The sequence below is a fragment of the Mirounga angustirostris genome, unplaced genomic scaffold (genome assembly GCF_029215605.1).
Source record: "Mirounga angustirostris isolate CCGP_5_RB_7025 unplaced genomic scaffold, mMirAng1.0.hap1 SCAF_6, whole genome shotgun sequence".
NCBI classification, from domain to species: Eukaryota; Metazoa; Chordata; class Mammalia; order Carnivora; family Phocidae; genus Mirounga; species Mirounga angustirostris.
The window spans coordinates 100,117,670-100,136,761 of record NW_026991714.1 but is presented as its reverse complement, the minus strand read 5'-3'; the positions used below and the strand labels follow the sequence as shown (position 1 = coordinate 100,136,761).

The 19,092-nt window shown below is 52.4% G+C and overlaps 1 protein-coding gene across 2 annotated transcripts; it reads left to right on the top strand.

Annotated features, from left to right (window-relative positions):
* The first annotated feature begins 7,450 nt into the window (after nucleotides 1-7,450).
* Nucleotides 7,451-11,469, top strand: PRF1 (perforin 1). 2 transcript variants are annotated; one of them, XM_045878009.3, is made up of 3 exons: nucleotides 7,451-7,521; nucleotides 8,893-9,468; nucleotides 10,341-11,469. In XM_045878009.3, the coding sequence occupies exons 2-3, from the start codon at nucleotides 8,930-8,932 to the stop codon at nucleotides 11,467-11,469; spliced, it is 1,668 nt and encodes a 555-aa protein (XP_045733965.1). In that variant the 5' UTR covers nucleotides 7,451-7,521; nucleotides 8,893-8,929. The 2 variants fall into 2 exon arrangements, with proteins under 2 accessions (XP_045733965.1, XP_045733966.1); XM_045878010.3 differs by lacking the exon at nucleotides 7,451-7,521 and having other exon boundaries at nucleotides 8,883-9,468.
* The last annotated feature ends 7,623 nt before the right edge of the window (nucleotides 11,470-19,092 follow it).

Genomic DNA, 19,092 nt, shown 5'->3' with positions numbered 1-19,092 from the left:
TGTTATACACAACAAAATTGAACACTCATAATGTTCTGATCCAGCAAATGAGTTATGTATGGGTTATGCAACTGCAACATTGTAAGAGCAAAAGACTGTAAATAACTCAAAGGGCCATCAGGAGGAGGCTGGTAAAATAAATTATGTTTCATCTATGTAATGAAATACTATGCAACCATTTAAAAAAATAAGAGAATGAGGAAACTCCCTAATATTGAAGAGGAAAGATCTCCAAAGTATACTATTTTAAAACAAAATAAAAGCACAAAGCAAGATGTATAACATGCTTCCTTTTATGTGAGGAAGGAAGAAAATAAGAAAGCATTTTTACTAGTATTTACTTATATTTGTACAGGGGGATAACTCCAAGAAGACACCAAAGAAACAAAAAAAGAGAAAGAAAAAAAGTGGCAACCGTTGAGGCAGGTTGGAATGGGGCAGGAGTGAGGTTATTCACTAAATATGTTTTTACATTGTTTGGATGTTTGCATCTTGGTAAATGTATGAGCTAATCTAAAAAACTCAATGGATGGATTAAATCGCAGACTAGACACAGAGAAAGCAAGCGTTAGGGAACTGGAACAAAGAAGGGGAGAAAAACCAACGAGCACACGGACAGACACACAAAAAGTAGGAAATAAGAAAAAGAGCATGACAGACAAGAAGGAGAGAGTGAGGGGCCTTGTTGCATCGCTGCTGGGCACCCCACAAGGCAAAACTAGAGTGAGCCGGGGAGATGGGGTATATGAAGGGATGATGGCCAAGATGCTTTCCAGAATGAGGAAAGATGAGAATCCTCAGATTTAGGAAGAACAAACCCCAAAGAGGATAAATTAAGAAGAAAGTCATATCTAGATACACATTTTGTAGTAAGCTTTCAAAAAATCAAAAATGAAAAGATCTTAGAAACAGTCCCTGCTCCCCCCAATAGATGAATTCTCTACACAGAATAATATGTAAACAACAGCCACGATGAAAGACAGGAACAGCGAAATGACCTCAAAGTGCCGAGAGGTGTCAACCATCAGGGACTTCAAAGTGTCAACTCGCTAAAATGATGATCCAAAACCGAGGGTGAAATAAAGACGTTTCAGGCAAACAGAAACTGAGAGCAGGCGCTGCCAGAGACATTTCCAGTGCACAGTAGTTTAAGGAAAAGAAAAAAAAAACGATCCAAGAAAGCTCAGAGATGAAAGACGAAGGAGCAAAGAAATTGACAAATGTGTGAATAAGTATAAACAAACGTTGACAGTATCCTCTAATAGCACCAATGACTAAGTTAGTACAGGAAGAGTAAGACTGAACAAAAGTCCCGGACGACAATACCCCAGAGAATGAGAAAGGGTGATTTTAGTTAACGGCATCCTAAGGTCATGAAATCCCTAGAAAGGAGAACAACGAGAAACTTTCGACCTTGCTAAGAATGCATGTTAGCCTTTTTAAGGGCAACCACTAGAGAATCAGAAGGGCTCTAAGAGTCAACCGGCACAGAGAAAAGAATGTGACTTTTTTAAAAGTTCCGTCAATCTAAAAGAAGGCAGGAGAAGGGGCGCCTGGGTGGCTCAGTCGGTTAAGCGTCTGCGTTCAGCTCAGGTCATGATCCCAGGGTCCTGGGATGGAGCCCCGCATCGGGCTCCCTGCTCCGCGGGAAGCCTGCTTCTCCCTCTCCATCTGCCGCTCCCCCCTGCTTGTGCGTGCTCTCTCTCAAATTAATAGATAAAATCTTAGAAGAAAAAGGCAGGAAAAGAGGGGAGAAAGCATGGAAAGCAGGACATTGATCAAACACATCACGGTAGAAATAAACTCTCACAGAACAATAAATATAAATGAACCTAATTCAGGGTCACACTGCCAACTACCCAGATTGGGTGACATCACAAAATCCAATGACTTGTAGTTAACGAGACCCACCTGAAACATAAAAACAAAGGGAATTTAAAGGTAAGATGAAAGATCTCCCTGTGAGGACTAATCGAAAGAAGGTTGGCACACTGAACAATGGTCAAGATGGTAAACTTCATGTTATGTGTATTTTACCACAATTAAAAATAATTAAATTAAAAAAGAAAATTGGAATAGCTCTATTAAGATCTGACTAAATTTATATTTGGGGGGGAGAAGCATCATTTGGGGTGGTTTAAAGAATTTAATTCACCGGGAAGACAAAGCAATACTAAACTTGTTTAATAAAATAGCCTCAAACATATAAAGCCAAAGTTGACAGAACTCTCATTGCAGGAGAAAATCTATAGGTCTTGAACAATCTGTCTTCACAGAGCGAGAGTTTAACATGATTTCCTTAGGAATTAAAATATCAAGAGACCGTAGTTTTGAACATAGTACGCTGCAACAAAAAATCAACCAACAGATATTCTTCTCACGTACACAGGAACATTTACCAAAACATTTAGTTAACCACCGAGAAAATTTCAACCAGCATCGAAGAATGGCTTTCATCCAGACACGTCCTGCTACAGTGTGACTATATTAGAAATCACTAGCCAAGTGATAGTATTTAAAACCCCATTTTCGGGGCGCCTGGGTGGCTCAGTTGGTTGGGCGACTGCCTTCGGCTCAGGTCATGATCCTGGAGTCCCGGGATCGAGTCCCGCATCGGGCTCCCTGCTCTGCAGGGAGTCTGCTCCTCCCTCTGACCCTCCCCCCTCTCATGTGCTCTCTGTCTCTCTCATTCTCTCTGTCTCAAATAAATAAATAAAATCTTTTTAAAAAATAAATAAATAAATAAATAAAAATAAAACCCCATTTTCTTGAAAATGTAAAAAACATAGTTTTAAATAACTCACAGGTTAAAGAAAAATCAGGACTTTTAGAAAATGTTAAGAAACCAGGCAGTAGTGAAGAAAGACTTCCTACCAAAACTGTAGAGAAGCAGTTTAAAAGATTTTTAGGGCAATGTAGAGCCTTAGGTGTTTACATTAAAAAGGAACAAAAATGAAAATTAACGAGCTAAGGACTTAAGAAGTTTGTAAGGGGTGGCTGAGTGGCTCTTGGTTTCGGTTAAGGTCATGATCTCACGGTCGTGGGATCGAGCCCTGTGTGGGGCTCCGCGCTCAGCACGGAGTCTGCTTCAGATTCTCTCTCCCTCTGCCCCTTCCCGTGCTCAGGCTTTCTCTCTCTCTAAAATAAATAAATAAAATCTTTTTTTTAAGTTAGTAAAAGAACAGTAGAAGGAGTTCAAAGAATATGGGAAAAAGGAAGGAAATTAAAAGGTAAGAATGAAAGTGATCAAACAGGAAATAATGATTCGATAGAGAGGATCAATAAAGCCAAGAGCAGCTTCTTTGAAAAAAATAATAAAAGATAGAAAAATCTTTAGCAAGACTCATCTAAAAAAAAGAGACAATGATAAAAACCTGTGATCAAAAAGAAAACATCGCGGGCGCCTGGGTGGCTCAGTCGTTAAGCGTCTGCCTTCGGCTCAGGTCATGATCCCAGGGTCCTGGGGTCGAGTCCCGCATCGGGCTCCCTGCTCGGCGGGAAGCCTGCTTCTCGCTCTCCCACTCCCCCTGCTTGTGTTCCTGCTCTCGCTATCTCTCTCTCTGTCAAATAAATAAATAAAATCTTTAAAAAAAAAAAAAAAGAAAACATTGCTAAAAAGATTCAGAAAGATATTTTTTCTTTCTTTTTTTTTTTTTAAAGATTTTATTTATTTATTTGACAGAGAGAGACACAGCGAGAGAGGGAACACAAGCAGTGGGAGTGGGAGAGCGAGAAGCAGGCTTCCCGCGGAGCAGGGAGCCCGATGCGGGGCTCGATCCCAGGACTCTGGGATCATGACCTGAGCCGAAGGCAGACGCTTAACGACTGAGCCACCCAGGCGTCCCAGAAAGATATTTTTTCTAAGAGCAAGAGAGAGAGAGACTACTATAAATAACTTCATGGTCACAACAGTGAAATTTCGGACAGATTGGAAATTTTCCTAGAAAAATATAACTTACCAAAACTGATACCAGGAAAAAAGCCAGAAAATCCGAATAGAGCCATCACTCCTGAAGATATGGGCTGAGTACAAAAACTGGGTGCCAGTGTTCCACAGAATGGAAAAAGAGGAAAGACTGCCCGGGTCTTTCCCATGAAGAACCCCAGAGGAAGAGGGAACCAAGAATAATCACAAGATGAAGGGAATGTCACTGTGACTGCATTTGGTTTTTTGTTGTTGTTGTTTTTTTCAAAATAGGCACGATAATTGCAATCTGCACCCCCGTTTTGTTGAAGGACCTCTCTGATTACAGTTCGTGTGTGTAGTGCCTAGAGTAAGTAGAGTTTATGTAAGTAGATGCAATCAGGATCAACAGTTTCCTCATGCATTCTGTGTAGAGTATCCATGGAACCTTTCTGTCAAGGGTAAATATTTAGTAACCTTAGGAAAATAGACATCAAAACCATATCCACAAGCAAAGGAATAAAGTTGGACCCCTTTACAAGCACAAAAATAAATTCTAGGTGAATCATACCTAAATGGGAGAGGTAGAACTATGAGACGCTTAGAAGAAAGTATAGGAGTAAGTCTTCGTGATCTTGGGTTAGGCAAAGACCTCTCAGGTATGACATTAAAAATATAAGCAACAAAAAGACAAACAGATACTTTGGACTACATTAAAGTTAAAAAAAAAAGTTTTGTGCTTCAAAGGACACTCTTAAGAGAGTGAAAAGATAACCCAGAAGAGGATAAAATGTTTGCAAATCATATATCTGAAAAGGGTCTTGAATCCAAAATATATAAAGAACTATTATAAATGAACAACAAAAAGACAACACAATTCAAAAATTGGCAAAGCACTTGAATAGACATTTCTCCAAAGAACATATACAAATGACCTATAAGCAAATGAACAGAAGCTCACCATCATTAGCCATTGGGGAAATCCAAATCAAAACCACTGAGATACTACTTCACATCTACAAGAATGGCTGTAATTAAAAAGTCCAATAATAACAATGTGGAGAAGTTAGAACCCTCCTACAATGCTGGTGGGAAAGTAAAATGGTGCCGCCATGTAGGAAAACAGTTCCTGAAAAGTTAAATGTAGAGTTACCTTATGACCCAGCAATTCCATGATTAGGTATATATCCAAGAGAAATGAAAACCCAGGTCCACACAAAAACTTGTACGCAAATGTTCATAGCAGCATTATTCATAACAGCCCCGAAGTGGAAACAACCCAAATGGCCACAATTAATGAGTAAATACAAAGTGGTAACTCCATACAAGGGACTTTTATTCAGCCACAAAAAAAGAATGAAGGACTGATAACATGGTACAACTTGGATGAACCTTGAAAATATGATGTTACATGAAATAAGCCAGACACAGAGGTCACATCTTCCATGAGTCCATTAATACGGAATGTCCTACACTTTCTGTCCTCCATCCATAGAGACAGAAAGGAGACCAGCGTCTAATGAAAAGAGCAGTGACCACTAAAGGATACAGGGTTTCTTTTTCAGAGTGATGAACGTGTTTGAAAATTGATCATGGTGGTGGGTACGTGACTCGGAAAGTGCCAAATGCACATTTCATCAAGAATCCAAGGATTGTGAGAAATCCCCAAGTCCTCCGTTTGATGTTATGGATGAGCAAACTAACCTGGAAAGGGGTTCAAACTTAGCAAGTTTCCAACAAAGTTGAGTCTACAACCTGTTCCCTCTTCCTCACCTGTCTCTTCCTACAGAACTAAACTCACAGCCTCGGCAGGCTGACCTCTTTTTTTTTTCTTTTTTCTTTCTTTCTTTTTTTTTTTTTAGTTTTTCCCGGGTGATTTTTATTTTTAAAGGTGACAGCAGCCGTAACAGGGGCATTCAACAGATATGTTGTGAATCACACTAGATTCTAAATATGTTTTGTGTTCCTGAAAGAGACATGGCGTGTCCCTATCCATTCCTTAAACGCAGAGATGTAATTTTATTCATGCGATGGTATCAACACTATTCGACATGTAGGGCCTTTTCCTCCCTGTTTAAATTGAATTTCATTTTGAAAAGCTGATGTTGAGATGTGTCGATCTATTTTAATCGGGTTACCTTCTACTTCTGTAAAAACAACACTAATTTCTCTGAATGCCGCTCCAGAGTACTTACCTGGTAGCGGTCTCTGAAAAGTTTCAGAGATCTTAATATATATCTTCACACTGCCATGCAAACAACAACCCAACTCCTGTTTACGTCCATGTGACAAAACTAGGCACAGACAGATAGAAGGCGGTCAGGAGGCTACAATTTCTGGAGCGGGGCGGAACCTCGGGGATGAGATGACGTCCAGGTTCCCAGAAGGCAGCATAAGCCCCTGTTCCTGTAAGAGCAAGGCCCTCATGGGGAGACAAAGACTCAAGGGGTGAGCTACCCCTTGGTGTCACATGTGGTCTGGGGCCTGTGGGTATTTGTTCCCGTCATGTACACCAGTTGGGAGTGTGAACTCTTAAAACAGCCCCCCCACTTACCCAGCTGTCTTCACCTCAAACCAGTGTGATTTTGGCCCCCAGAAGTTGCCCTGTGAGTCACTCAACCCATGGAAACCTCACCCCACCCTGACCTCAGGTAAGACAAAGGATGAAGACCCTGGGCCTCTGGCCCCACTCACATCTCTTTCCCCATTTGTTCACCCACCCACTCTGCGGCTGCAGCCTCAGGCCAGGGCTGGGGAGGGGCTGGGGAACCAGTGTGGCCACTGGTTGTCCTCACAAAAGGGGGACCAGGTCACTGTGTCCTGGGGTACGTTGTCTGGGGTCTAGAGCCGGGGCGGGCTGGGAAGCAGGTGTGGGTAGGAAGTGGGCCAGGAGGTTAATTTCTCCCCACTGCCTGGGGAGCAGGAAATGGTCACCTGAGTTCACACATGCTGAGAACCGGACACTGTTCTAAGCCCATCACACGTAGTAACTCTCACGTTCTTTACAACCTGTAGGGTCTACACTATTATCATCCCCCTTTTCAGCCAGGAAACTCAGGCCCAGAGAGGCTAGAGAAGCTTGCCAGGTCACACAGCTAGAGCCTAAAGGAGCTAGCCCAAGCCCAGGCGGCAGGCTCCAAGCCCCATGGTGAGCTCTTATGCTATGCCACCTCCTGGGCCTCACACACGTGACGCTGCAGATCAGAAGCAGGGGGACTGCCCTGCTGGCCCACTCGTCAACCCCGGAGTTGAATCTCAAAATCCCCAGGCCCCTGTGTGTGCTCCACACCAAGCCTCACCTGTCAGCCCAGGCCTCCGCGCCCCAGGCAGCTCTGCTTGAGGGATGAGATTCTGGCCCTCACAGCTTTGCTTCCTGGAGGGCTGTCAGAAGGGCCGGATGGGGAGGTGAGGACAGGATGGGTGCTGGTGGGAGGGGGAGAGCGGAGGGGACCCATGACCACAGCTGGAGGGGCGGGGCAGGAAGCAGAAGTGATGTGCACGGTGGCCTGGGTGATGAGCTGTGTGGTGAGCCTGCCTGGGGGCTGACACCACCATTTCAGGAGCCTCTCCTGGGGGAAGAGAATGTCCGTGTAGAGCGTCTCCGCCCAGGACCCCAGGTAGGGAGGAAGGCGGGCATCGGGGAGGCTGCGAGCCCCTGGGTGGGGACAGAGAGGCCCGGGAGTGGGGCTGCTCCATCCGGGGAAGAGCCTGTTGGAGCAGGAAGTGCTATGACCCATGAGACTGTGTTCTGTCACTGACTTGCTGGGTGGCCTCATGCCTGCTCCGGGCCTCGGTGTCCTCACAGAGAAAGTGGAAACGCTATAGGGCATCGTCTATAAGGCCGCTTCAGATGCTGACAGGGAGAGCCTTTTAGAAAGCTGGAAACAGGCTCCCTGGAAGATCATATGACGAGGACCAGGATAGAGATGGAGCTCTGTGCATTAAGGTCATAAACTGTGCTGGCCTCCCAAGTGGGATGACCCCAGAGCCTTCTCCTATTTACTTCCCCTGGGGCCTGCATGTCACCTGGAATCCCACCACCCAGTCACTCCTTCAGGTGAGGCGCAGAAGGCCCTGGCTAGAATGCAGGCGTTCCTGCTCTCCACAGCCCCCATGTCTCAGAGAAGCTGCGGTCCCTGGCAGGCGCTGGAAGGGACAGCCCTCCCAGGAGTCCAGTTTGGATAGGGGGAGAGTATGGAGACTCCAGATTATAAACGGGTCCCTGTGAGGCTCCAGAGCCACCTCAAAATTGGGAAGAAATTTCTAGCCGATGGTTGCCCAACAATAGGCCACAGGTAGCTCGCGGTGCTGCCGGAATTCTGCAGAGCATGGCAGAGAATGCCAGAGGAGGCGTGGGCATCCGGAGATCTGGAGAGGGAGCGTGAAGCCCTCCCCACACAGGAGGCAAGGGCAGAGGCACGTGCTCAGCCTCCAGGCTGGAATTCGGGCTGCTGTTCTCCCATGAGGCTCAGAGAGCAGGCCCCAACGGGAAGGTGGGGACAATAAGGGCAACGCATTCTTTCTTTCCCAGTTCTGGTAAGGGCTGAGAACGAGAGAGGGCAGACAGAGAACGAGAGAGGTGGGGTGGGAAAAGCATGGCTTGTTCTGGGGCCCAAAATGATACTCCCCCAGAATCCAGGCTTCTCTAGAGTCCCAGATCCCTCCCCAAAATCGCTCCATCTGCGCTCTGCCCCCACTTCCGCGCGCAGAGCCCCTTCCCCACCAGCAGCGGCTGTGGTCCTGGGGACAAAGCCATCAGTCTGAATCCCCATCAGGCCTTAAATAATGAAACCCTAGCAAGGGGCTCCTCCTGGCTGTGTGACCTCCGGCAAGTCCCTTCTCATCCTCGGGCCCATTTGTACAGGTGGGGGATGGGCCAGGTTTGTAAAGGCCATTGCCGCTCTGACGTTCAATGACTTACGAGGTATCCCATTCCCTCTCCATTCCATATGCCACGACGGTTCATCCCGCCATACCTCTGCCCGCAGCTTCCAGAGCCCAGACGCCCCCCGTCTCCGCAGCTCCATGGGTGCCCGCCTGTTCCTCCTGGGCCTCCTCCTGCTGTTGCTGCCCACGCCCACCCCAGCCCCCTGCCGCACGGCCACCCGCAATGAGTGCCGGCGCAACCAGGTGTTCGTGCCCGGCGCGGCGCTGGCCGGGGAGGGCGTGGACGTGACCAGCCTCAGGCGCTCGGGCTCCTTCCCGGTGGACACAGAGAGCTTCCTGCGGCCGGATGGCACCTGCACCCTCTGCCAGAATGCCCTGCAGGAGGGCGCCCTCCAGCGCCTGCCCCTGGCACTGACCGACTGGCGCTCCCAGGGCTCAGGCTGTCAGCGCCAAGTGGTCAGGGCCAAGGCCAGTTCCATCAAGGGCGTGGCCAGGGAGGCGGCCAGCAGCATCCGCAACGACTGGCGGGTGGGGCTGGATGTGTCTCCCAAACCCAGCGCCAATGTGCAGGTGACCGTGGCCGGCTCGCACTCCAGGGTGGCCAACTTCGCTGCCCAGAAGACCCACCAGGACCAGTACAGCTTCAGCACTGACTTGGTGGAGTGTCACTTCTACAGGTGAGTGCTGCAGGTGGGGGTGGAGGAGCTCAGAGAAAGGGCTGGGGAACTCGGCGTGGTCCCGGAGCCCTGGGATGGCAGGGTGGGGACTAGGAGGCTGCGTCCACCAGGAGGATACACAACCCTGGTTCTCGCACACTGGGTGGTATGGTGCCCTCGGGCCTCCGCCCCGGGGTCCCCTGAACAGGAAGAGCCCTGGGAGAGAACAGGTGGAGGAGGAGCGAGCAAGGCTGTGCTGAGATCCGCAACATGGTGCCATTTGGATCTACGGAGTGCCCAGTTCCCTCTGTCCTGTGGGCAGGAGACTTCCCATCACTGGGCCTCATTCACCCACTCGACCACGAGCATGCCTGTCATGTATCAGGCTCTGTGCTGGGAATTAGAACTACAGGGCTAGACAGCAGCAATCACACCCCTCCCTTCAGGGACCTGGGTCCCACAATCCCAGAAATGCATGGTCTCCATGGAGCACCCAAGTCACCCACCCTGATTTCTCCCACAGTGAGACAGGGCGCCTCCTGCCTTGTGGCCAGAGCTATCAGGAGCCCGATCTAGGGGACAGACGGACAGGGCCACAGGACTAGGTTCCAAAGCTAGAGGGTCACCATCAGTTTTCTAACTAGAAAATAAAAAGGAAAGAAAAAACTTTACTTTGCGAAGGAAAAGCAGAAATTCAGCATACCTGGGTCACCAAGGAGCAACCTTGGGTTTCCCTGACAGCTCAGTGGTTCAGAGCTTGGGCTTGGAGCCAGGCCACCTGGGTTCAAGTTGTCTTTCTATCACTTACATGTGACCTTGGGCGACCTTGAGGGATGGCTGAATGGGGAAAACTAACCACTGCTGGCCCATCTGATGTTTCTCTCCCCTTCCAGTTTTCACCTGGTACACTCTCCCCCACTCCACCCCAACTTCCAGAAGGCCCTCAGTGACCTGCCCCCCAACTTCAACACCTCCACAGAGGCTGACTACATCAGGCTCATCTCCCACTATGGCACCCACTTCATCCGGTCCCTGGAGCTGGGCGGCCGGGTCTCGGCCCTCACTGCCCTGCGCACCTGTGAGTTGGCCCTGAACGGGCTCACAGCCAATGAGGTGGAGGACTGCCTGGCCGTCGAGGCCCAGGTCAGCATCAGTGGCCGCGCCAGCTCTTCATCAGAATTCAAGGCCTGTGAGGAGAAGAAGAAGCAGCACAAGATGGAGACCTCCTTCCACCAGTCCTACCGGGAACGCTTTTCCCAAATAGTCGGGGGCCACCATACCTCCGTGGGCGACCTGCTGTTTGGGAACCAGGCCGGGCCGGAGCAGTTCTCAGCCTGGATGGACTCACTGATGGCCAGACCCGGCCTGGTGGACTACACCCTGGAGCCTCTGCACGTGCTCGTGGAGAGCCGGGACCCACGGCGGGAGTCGCTGAGGCGGGCCGTGAGCAAGTACGTGATGGACAGGGCCCGGTGGAAGGACTGCAGTAGGCCCTGCCCCCCGGGGCAGCAGAAGAGCCCCCATGACCCATGCCAGTGTGTGTGCCCCAGCTCGGCGGCCACCAACCAGGACTGCTGTCCCCGGCAGAGGGGCCTGGCCCACTTGGAGGTGATGAAATTCCAGGCGACGGGCCTGTGGGGAGACCACTTCACTGCTACAGATGCCTATCTGAAAGTCTTCTTTGGAGACCAGGAGCTGAGAACCAACACGGTGTGGAACAGTAACCACCCCCAGTGGGAGACACGGCTGGACTTCGGGGACGTGCTCCTGTCCACGGAGAGGCCCCTGCGGGTGCAGGTCTGGGACGAAGACAGAGGCTGGGACGACGACCTCCTCGGCACCTGCGACCAGAAAGCGCAGTCGGGCTTCCATAAGGTGATGTGCAACCTGAACCACGGTCACCTGAGATTCTTCTACCACGCCAAGTGCTTGCCTCACCTGGAGGGGGCAACCTGCCTGCAGTATGCCCCCCACGGTCTTCTGGGGGCGCCTCCAGGAAACCGGAGTGGGCCAGTGTGGTGAGCGCAGTGGGCCTTGAGAGGACCAGGGGACCTCTGCCTGGACTGAATGGGGTCCTCACGGAGGGAGCCAGGGCCTCTCTCCATATCCCCAGTAGATAGATGGAAAACTGAGGCTTACTTTTTTTTTTTTTTTTCAACGAAGTGGCTGAATTTCCAGGCCAGCCCTGAGTCTCCTGTCCAAACTGCCTTAGCTCTCTGATATTCTCGAGCCCTGGAAATGAGCTGGGGCCAGGCCATGCCCTCCAGCGCCTGCTACCCACGCCACAGCCTGGGTCAGGAGCTGGGCAGAAGGCCAGGAGGCCCTTCCTCCCAGACTGCTTGCTGTCACTGAAGACTTTCCCTTGCAGCCCTTGCCCGCATGGGGAATTCTTCATCCCACTGGGTCTAACCCTGCCCGTCCCGGCTGCTCTGCTTGCTCTCTCTTCTTGGCCCAGCAGCTGTGCCCCTCAGCCAAATCTGGGACCGTCTGGACCGGCCTCGCGTGTGCACAGCCTGACGGAGGACTTATACCCTTGCTGTGATGGCCACCGTCATGGCCGTCCCTGTGGCAGAGGAGAGGGCCGGGACCAAACGCGGCCGGAGAGACGGACGTCTACATCAGCAACCCTACGCAGCAGGACAGGGCGCTCACCCCGGAGTAGGCCAGCAAGTGGCTTTCCACTTGCGCTGGAAACGTGGGGACCCAAAATATTTCACTTCCCTCGAAACTCCTGATTCGAGACCCAGCAGCACAAACTCGGGGAGAAAGGCAACAGACGTTCAGCCCCTAGCCGGGTGGCCACAGGGAAGGGTGAGGACTATGGTGAGCTGATTTATGGAGCTCTGGCCCCGCCAGGCATTCCCAGACAGGAGGGCTGGCAGGGCTGGGGATTTCTGAAAGTAGCCAGAAACCCCAAATTAGCTTCTCTAATTGTTGGCAAGGCAGTTCCCTTTGTAAAAATAAACCTACGTACAAGTCACAGAGAACGTGTGTGCAGGCCGAAATCGAGCCAGAGCCATCAACTTGAAAGCTGTCATTTCACCAGAACCCATGTGACGGGCTGAAGAGCTCTCCCTCGTCCCCCACAGTTGGAGGGGAGAAGGCATTGGCTCCAACCAGGGGGTGACTGAGGCTTCCTGGCCTCGGCATGTGGGGAACCCCAGAGCCTCGGGGGTCTGCCCTCAAGTGAAATGGTCTTTGTTTCACTCGCTTGGGACACAGGCCCATGGGGGTGGGTGGCGAGATTCAGGCAGCCTGCTAGAACGGGCAGGATTGGGCCGGGCAGGGCTGCCGTCAGAGGGGCCCTGGGTTGCTGGCCTGGCTTCCTGACTCTCTCCGAAACTCCCTGCAAATTAAGGCCTTTGAGGTTTGTGTGGACCCATACTCTCAGAAGCCCAGCAGTCATGTTACGCTGACCCCAAATCCCCAAGGGGGGTGGGGGCAGGAGGGACTGGCTGGCTCTAAAAGGCTGCTTGAAGCCAATGTTCTTACACCTTTCCCTTCACAGCCACGCGCACAAACAAGAGCACAAGAAAAATCTTGAAAGGTCATGCAGGCTGCTGCGCTCATTGAAAATAAACATGGGTGTGGGCCGTAGCCCCCTGGGAAAGCAGGCCTGGCTCGGGGGACTGCTCTGACTGAAGAGGGGAGCCTTGTTTAAGTGCCCACTGGATCAGTGACCTCCAGCAATCGCTTTGTTCCCTGGGCCTTGGTTTCCCCAGAAGGATACTCTTCATTTTTCTCCGTTCCCAGGACTGTGTGGAAGGGGGCCACAAGCCTTTCTAGAAGGTCAGTGTTCCGTAAAGGGTACTGAAAGGCCATCTTGTTACCCCTCCTGGTGTTCCATCTAGGGAAGCTGGGACCCGGAGGATGGAGCTGCGGTTGTAGAAGTTACTAGCACAGTCAGGTCTCCGAGTCCTGCGCACGGCGCTCCGAGCCCCAGTCTTGGGAGAGACCAACAAGCCTCTAGAAAAAGGGCCCTTGGGCGAAAAGGTGTGGGATGGCCAGGGAGGAGGAATGGGCCAACCTTGTTGAGGGGCAGCTTGCCCTCAGCCCCAATTCGAGACCCAGTGTGCAATTTCCCCTTCCAACCCACACAGACTGGAAGACTGTCAGCCCGAGGCCCCTTGTTTGCTCGGGGAGTTCCCTGCTGGGCCAGATTGCTTCCATCGGCCCTCCTCAGGCTCTGTCCTCACCCTGTCCCACCCTGCTCTGGCCTGGGAGGCTGATCTGTCCGCACCCGTCTCTAGGGGGCAAGAGATCGGGGGCTTGGGGGGGTTGGTGGGAATTTCAGAGACTCGAGCTTTTGCTCCCCTCCAGTCTCTCAGTGAGGTGGCCCGGGTCCAGCTGGGTCACTGCTCTTCCCAGGGGGCTTCTGCCTGTCTCTGGGCAACTGCCCCCCTCTCTCACCCTTTCAGACCCAGGGATGGCAGCAGTTCCACTGTACCAATCCTGAGTTACTGCACTATCCCATGTGTTTCTCTATAACCGCCCCCGCCCCATACACAGGCCTTTTAGAAACAACCCTCCCTGAAATTATTACAATTTGAATTTGCCACTGGCTTCTCTATGGCCTGAATGTTTGTGTCCCCTCAAAAGTCACAGGCTGAAATAGTAGCCCCCACGGTGATTGCCTCAGGAGGGGGGTGCTGTGGGAGGGCATATGAGCAGGATTAGTGCCGTCGTAAAAGAGGCCCCAGAGAGATTCCAGGCCCCTTCCACCGTTGGAGGACCCATGGGAAGGTGCTCTCTACAAACAGAAAACAGGCCCACTGAATCCACCGACACCTTGACCTGGGACTTCCAGACTCCAGAATGGAGAGGAACGTATTTCTCCCATGCGTAAGCCACCCAGTCTGTGATATTTTGTTGAAAAAGCCCCAATGAACCGATAGGGGCCCTGATGACACACCACCTATGAGTCCCGGTGGAAAGCAGAGCCCCACCCCCCCAGCAGCTGGAAATGCCCGACTCTTTTGCTTCCCCGTCCTCCCCTGCAACTAGGAAAGGACATGCGATGGGGTCTGTCCGTAGGAGGCACCTGCCCCAGGTATGGGGTCCCTTCAGGAGCAGAGGTGAGCCAAAGTTTCGAGGATAGGTGATTTATGGGAGAGGCAATCCCAGAAAGCCCAGCAGGGGAGAGGACGAGTGAGCCAGGGAAGGGACAGTGACCCACCATTCAGCAAGTCACCACCGTGGGCCCCCAGAGCCAACGAAGAACACGCACCTCAGAGTTATCCCAGCTCCGCGTGGAGGGAGTTGGGCGGCAGTATATAGCACCTCCCATCGGTCATTGGTTAGAGCTACATTCTTTTTCTACTGAGTTTATCCAGACTTGGCTTCTCTTTCTGGCAAAGAAAAACCCTGGCTTGATGACACCGTCCATCTTCTCCCTCACTACTTCAACACTCCCGTCCCCTTTCCCAACCATCCTTCCACCCCCATCTGTCCTTAGAGCTGCTCACTTGTCCCCAGCACTCCCCCCGCCCCCTTCCCAAGCGCACAGAGCACAGAACGCTGGGACCACTCACAGGTTCCATCCTTGAGCAGATGGTTACAGAGCACCTTCTGTAAACCAGGTCCCGCAAACTAGCCGTGCAGCCCACCTGCCCTCTGGCGGCCTGTCTGATCGGGAGACAGATGTGGACTTGGAGGACGGTCCAGGGGGCAGGGTGGCGTTCAGACTGGGGGGGCGGGGCGCGGGGGGTCTCGGCTGCATTGCTTTTTTCTCATCCCCCGTCCTAGGTCCAAGTGATCACTCCTCAGACCTGGGGCTGGCACCAAGCACAGCCCAGTTTGGGGGTTTTTTAAAGCAGTTCCTTCACAGCACCTTCATCTCCCTTCAAACCCGCTGAGTGATCTCTGGGGTGCGGCCCCGCTGCCCTGGAGGCTGCAAAGGGGGACCTGCTGGAGAACAGGCAGTGTGGGGGTGGGGAGAGCCCTCTGAGAGGCGCAGGGGCCCTTGCAGCTTTGGGAGGTGTGCATCCTCTCCACAGTGTTCCTGATTCCCCCCCCGTCTGTCACCCAACCCTGGGCATTTCCGCATCCCGACATTTGTGCCCTTCTGCTCATAACCTCAGCCTCCCCGGGACAGCAACATCTCCCGGACATGTCTTCCTGTGGGCTCCTCACAGATCCCTGGGCTCCTGTCTGCTTCTCAGTGTCCCTCCAGCCTACCGTCCCTCGGCCCACTCCGAGCCTGCCCCCACATCTCTGCCCGAGGGCCTGAGCTAGGCCTGCTCTGCCTGCCCCACGGGGAAGCTAGAAGAGCCAGGGCGCAGTATCCGCGCCCCACCCATCCCAGACAGCCTTCGCCCAATGGCCGATGGGAGGTGGGTGGCGCATCAACACTCCAGCTCCCTCCCCGTCGGGGGGAATAACTCTGACGGAATGCCCAGGGTTCCCCAGCAGGGTGAAGCTCCCGTACCCACAGGGGCGACTTGCTCGACCACACATGCTCTCTTGGCTGGCCTCCTTGCCAGTCTCAATCCCTCATTCCCCTACTGGTATTTTCTGGAATCACCCCCCACCCCCCACAGAAACAACCTGCTGATGAACCCCTGTCTCAAGGTTTGTTTCTGGAAAAACCAGCTAAGACACACATCTGACTATGTCATTGCCTTGCTTAAAACTCTTCACTGGTTCCTTGTGGCTCCCGAGATAAAGCTCAGACCCCCTAAGGCGACCCCATGTGCTGACCTCACTCTCACCTCTCTCAGCCCCCCACCAAACCCTGCCTCACCGAGCTTACCGGCTCCTCGCTGGCCACGTTCTCTCTTGCCCTTCCCACATGCCGCCTCCTCTTTCTGCAAATTATCTCCACCACCCTAAGTCCTCCTCAGCCTTCAGGCTTCAGCTTCCAAGACAGTTTCCTCCAGGAAGCCTTCCCTGGTTTCCAGGTCAAGGTCACAGCCCACTGTCAGGCCAAGGGCCACTTCTATCTTGTCAGTGTGGAACCAATAGTCCAGCCCCTGGCCTAAGTCTGCTGCTTGAAAACTACTGGATGGGCGATTAGATGGGAAATGGATAAATGAATGAATGGGGCATGTGAGCAGACTCTTCCACCCTGTGCTTGAACTCTCCCACAGGCAGGGGGCTCATTACCTCGGGAGGGAGCTGTTCTGCCTGTGATGGGCTCTAACCATGATCTGTCAGGGGACACAGAAACCTGTCTTCTCAGAGCGTGCAGCCCTACCAGCGGATCAGGCGCCCCCTGTATCTACATCTCTGGTCCCGTCTGCAGGCTGACAGACAACCTGACAACCACCGGCTGCCACCCACGCCTCCCTCCGGGAGGTTGCCACAAAGGGAGCACACAGGGCCCGGTGCAAGGGCTGGCCCAACCGCCGCCTCTCTGTCACTGACAGTGGAAACCAGAGCCTCTCAGGGACTGGACTGACGGCTCTTCACTCTTACCCACCTCTCACCTGCAACGGCCCCAGGCACAACTGAGTCAGTTCCAGCTGGGGGTAGCTCTTTCTCCAGGCGCAGCAGGTGCCCCCTTGGCCTGGGCAAATCGTGACCCCTAACCTGCTCACGGGATCCCTCTCCATGCCCCCCACCCTGCTGCCTGATGAGGCCTTTTCCAGCTAAGGCTTCCGTAGCCCGAGCGGCCACACGCACAGGCAGGGCCAGACTGAGCATCTGACTGGCCTCATACAGTGCAGGATGGCGGGGGGTGGGGAGAGTGGGTCTGGCTCAGCTGAGATTCTCACCAGGTGGTAAGGGTTAGTGTCACGCATAGGAAGAGATCAACCTCCATCACAGACAGGACCCTCAAGAGCAGCCAAGGACTGACATCCAAGCCAGGCCACAAATGAAATGATCCCGGCCACACATTCACCCAGACTAGCCAGAGACATATCATATGAACCTTGATTTTGATCCAAGATTGAGTCTCAACCTCAATTAGTTCTCTGTAGTACGCTGCAATCACGCAACCCCCCTCCCCTGCAGATCTCGTGGTTCCCAGCTATAAAACAGGGGCTGGAACCCTGATTTCTGCACCGCTCTCCCGCTGGGAGCGGCTGGGCCTTGGCCCTCAGTGGGCATGGCCGGATGGACCCAACGCCCGCAGTGCCCCCAGGGAGCACCCCCTGAGCACCACCTCCCCCATGCTTGGAAGAAGCCCGGCCCCGCTTGCCTTCCTCTTTCCAAAGGCCCAGACACACAACCCAGCCCGCCAGACCCCCAACAGCTGCTGCTGTTTTGTGGGCTGTCTTGGAATCTGTGTGCCGCGGGGTTCCCACTGCACATCTGGCCTCACCAAGAATCTGCACAACAGCTGGATCCCAGCTTCCTCTTAAAAGGGCAGTGACGTCAGCTCGCTGGCAGGACACTGGCTTTTCCCCTGGGAAACCCAAACTCCCTGTGAGACTCAACCATCCTGCAATGAGGCTGACCACCCCCCCTCCCCCGCCCCAGAACACGTCTTTGTCCCCTCCCTTTTGTCCGTATTCACAGGAATCGGCCCCTCTGGGACCGGGGACCTTTGCCCAAGGTCCCGCTGCCGCCAGCTGAGGCCACGATGCAGCAGGGACATGGTGCGATCCATGCCTGCCCCTCTCCCACGGGAATGCGGGACTTGGTGTGATTTCATTCTGTAAAGCATTTCTCCAAGCTGGAGGACTTGAGAGACTTGCTGCCCTTCCTTGCCCCTTCCCTTCCATTCTTTCCCCTCGCCAACACCACAGAGGAAACGCTAACAGACAGCATTTCTGCAACACTTACTGTGGCGTTCGAAGGAGCAGACCTGTGCTGATGCATTTAATCTGCCCAGCGGCCTAGGAGGGGGGTGGACTTATCCCCACTTTAGAAATGACGTCTCCCAGAAAGCGGAGGGCCTTCCCCCACTTCGTTCCGAACCTTCTCCGCTCGTGCCACCGTCGGACTGCCCAGATGTTGAGAGCCCAGTTTGCACTCCCCCTCCTAGTCTTCAGGACCATCTCCATGCCTCAGAGCGGCTGAAGGGGACCCACTTTAGGGGGCTGCTCGCCGGGGGAGGAATCTCTCTATGCCACGGCTCGCTTTTCAGAAATGTCATAAAATATACCTCGCATATTTATCACTTTAACCATTTGTAAGTGCACACAGGTCAGTGGCTTTAAATACATTCCCAATGTTGTGTAAGCCTCACGCCTCTTTACGCTTGGAAATTTTCCAGTATCTCCAACAAAAACTCTGTACCCAGCGAACAGTAACTCCCTCTCCGTCCTCCCCCCAGCCTCTGTAACCCCTCTTCTACTTTCTGTCTCTACGGATTTGCCTGTTCTAGGTGCCTCGTACAAACGGGATCCTACAGAGTTTGTCTTCTGTGCCTGGCTTCTCTTGCTAAGCACGGTGTTTCCAAGATCCATCCAAATTACAGCACGTGTCAGGACTTCGTTCCTGTTATAGCTGAATGATATTCCGTCCTATGTATGTATCATTTTGTTTATCCAGTCATCAGTCCACGGACACTTGGGTAGTTTCCACTTTTTGACCGTTGTGAACAAAACTGCTATGAACAGCCGCGTACAAGTATCTGTTTGAGTCCCTGTTTCCATTTCTTTTGATACATACCGAGGGGTGGGATTGGTGGGTCACATGGTTGTTCTATGTTTAACCTTTTGAGAAACCACCAAATTGTTTCCACAGCCTGCCACT

Excerpts from the sequence above, each read along its gene's own strand:
- PRF1 (XM_045878009.3), top strand. The coding sequence starts at position 8,930 with ATGGGTGCCCGCCTGTTCCTCCTGGGCCTCCTCCTGCTGTTGCTGCCC. Across the intron at positions 9,469-10,340 it reads GTGGAGTGTCACTTCTACAG|TTTTCACCTGGTACACTCTC; the intron begins GTGAGTGCTGCA and ends CTCCCCTTCCAG.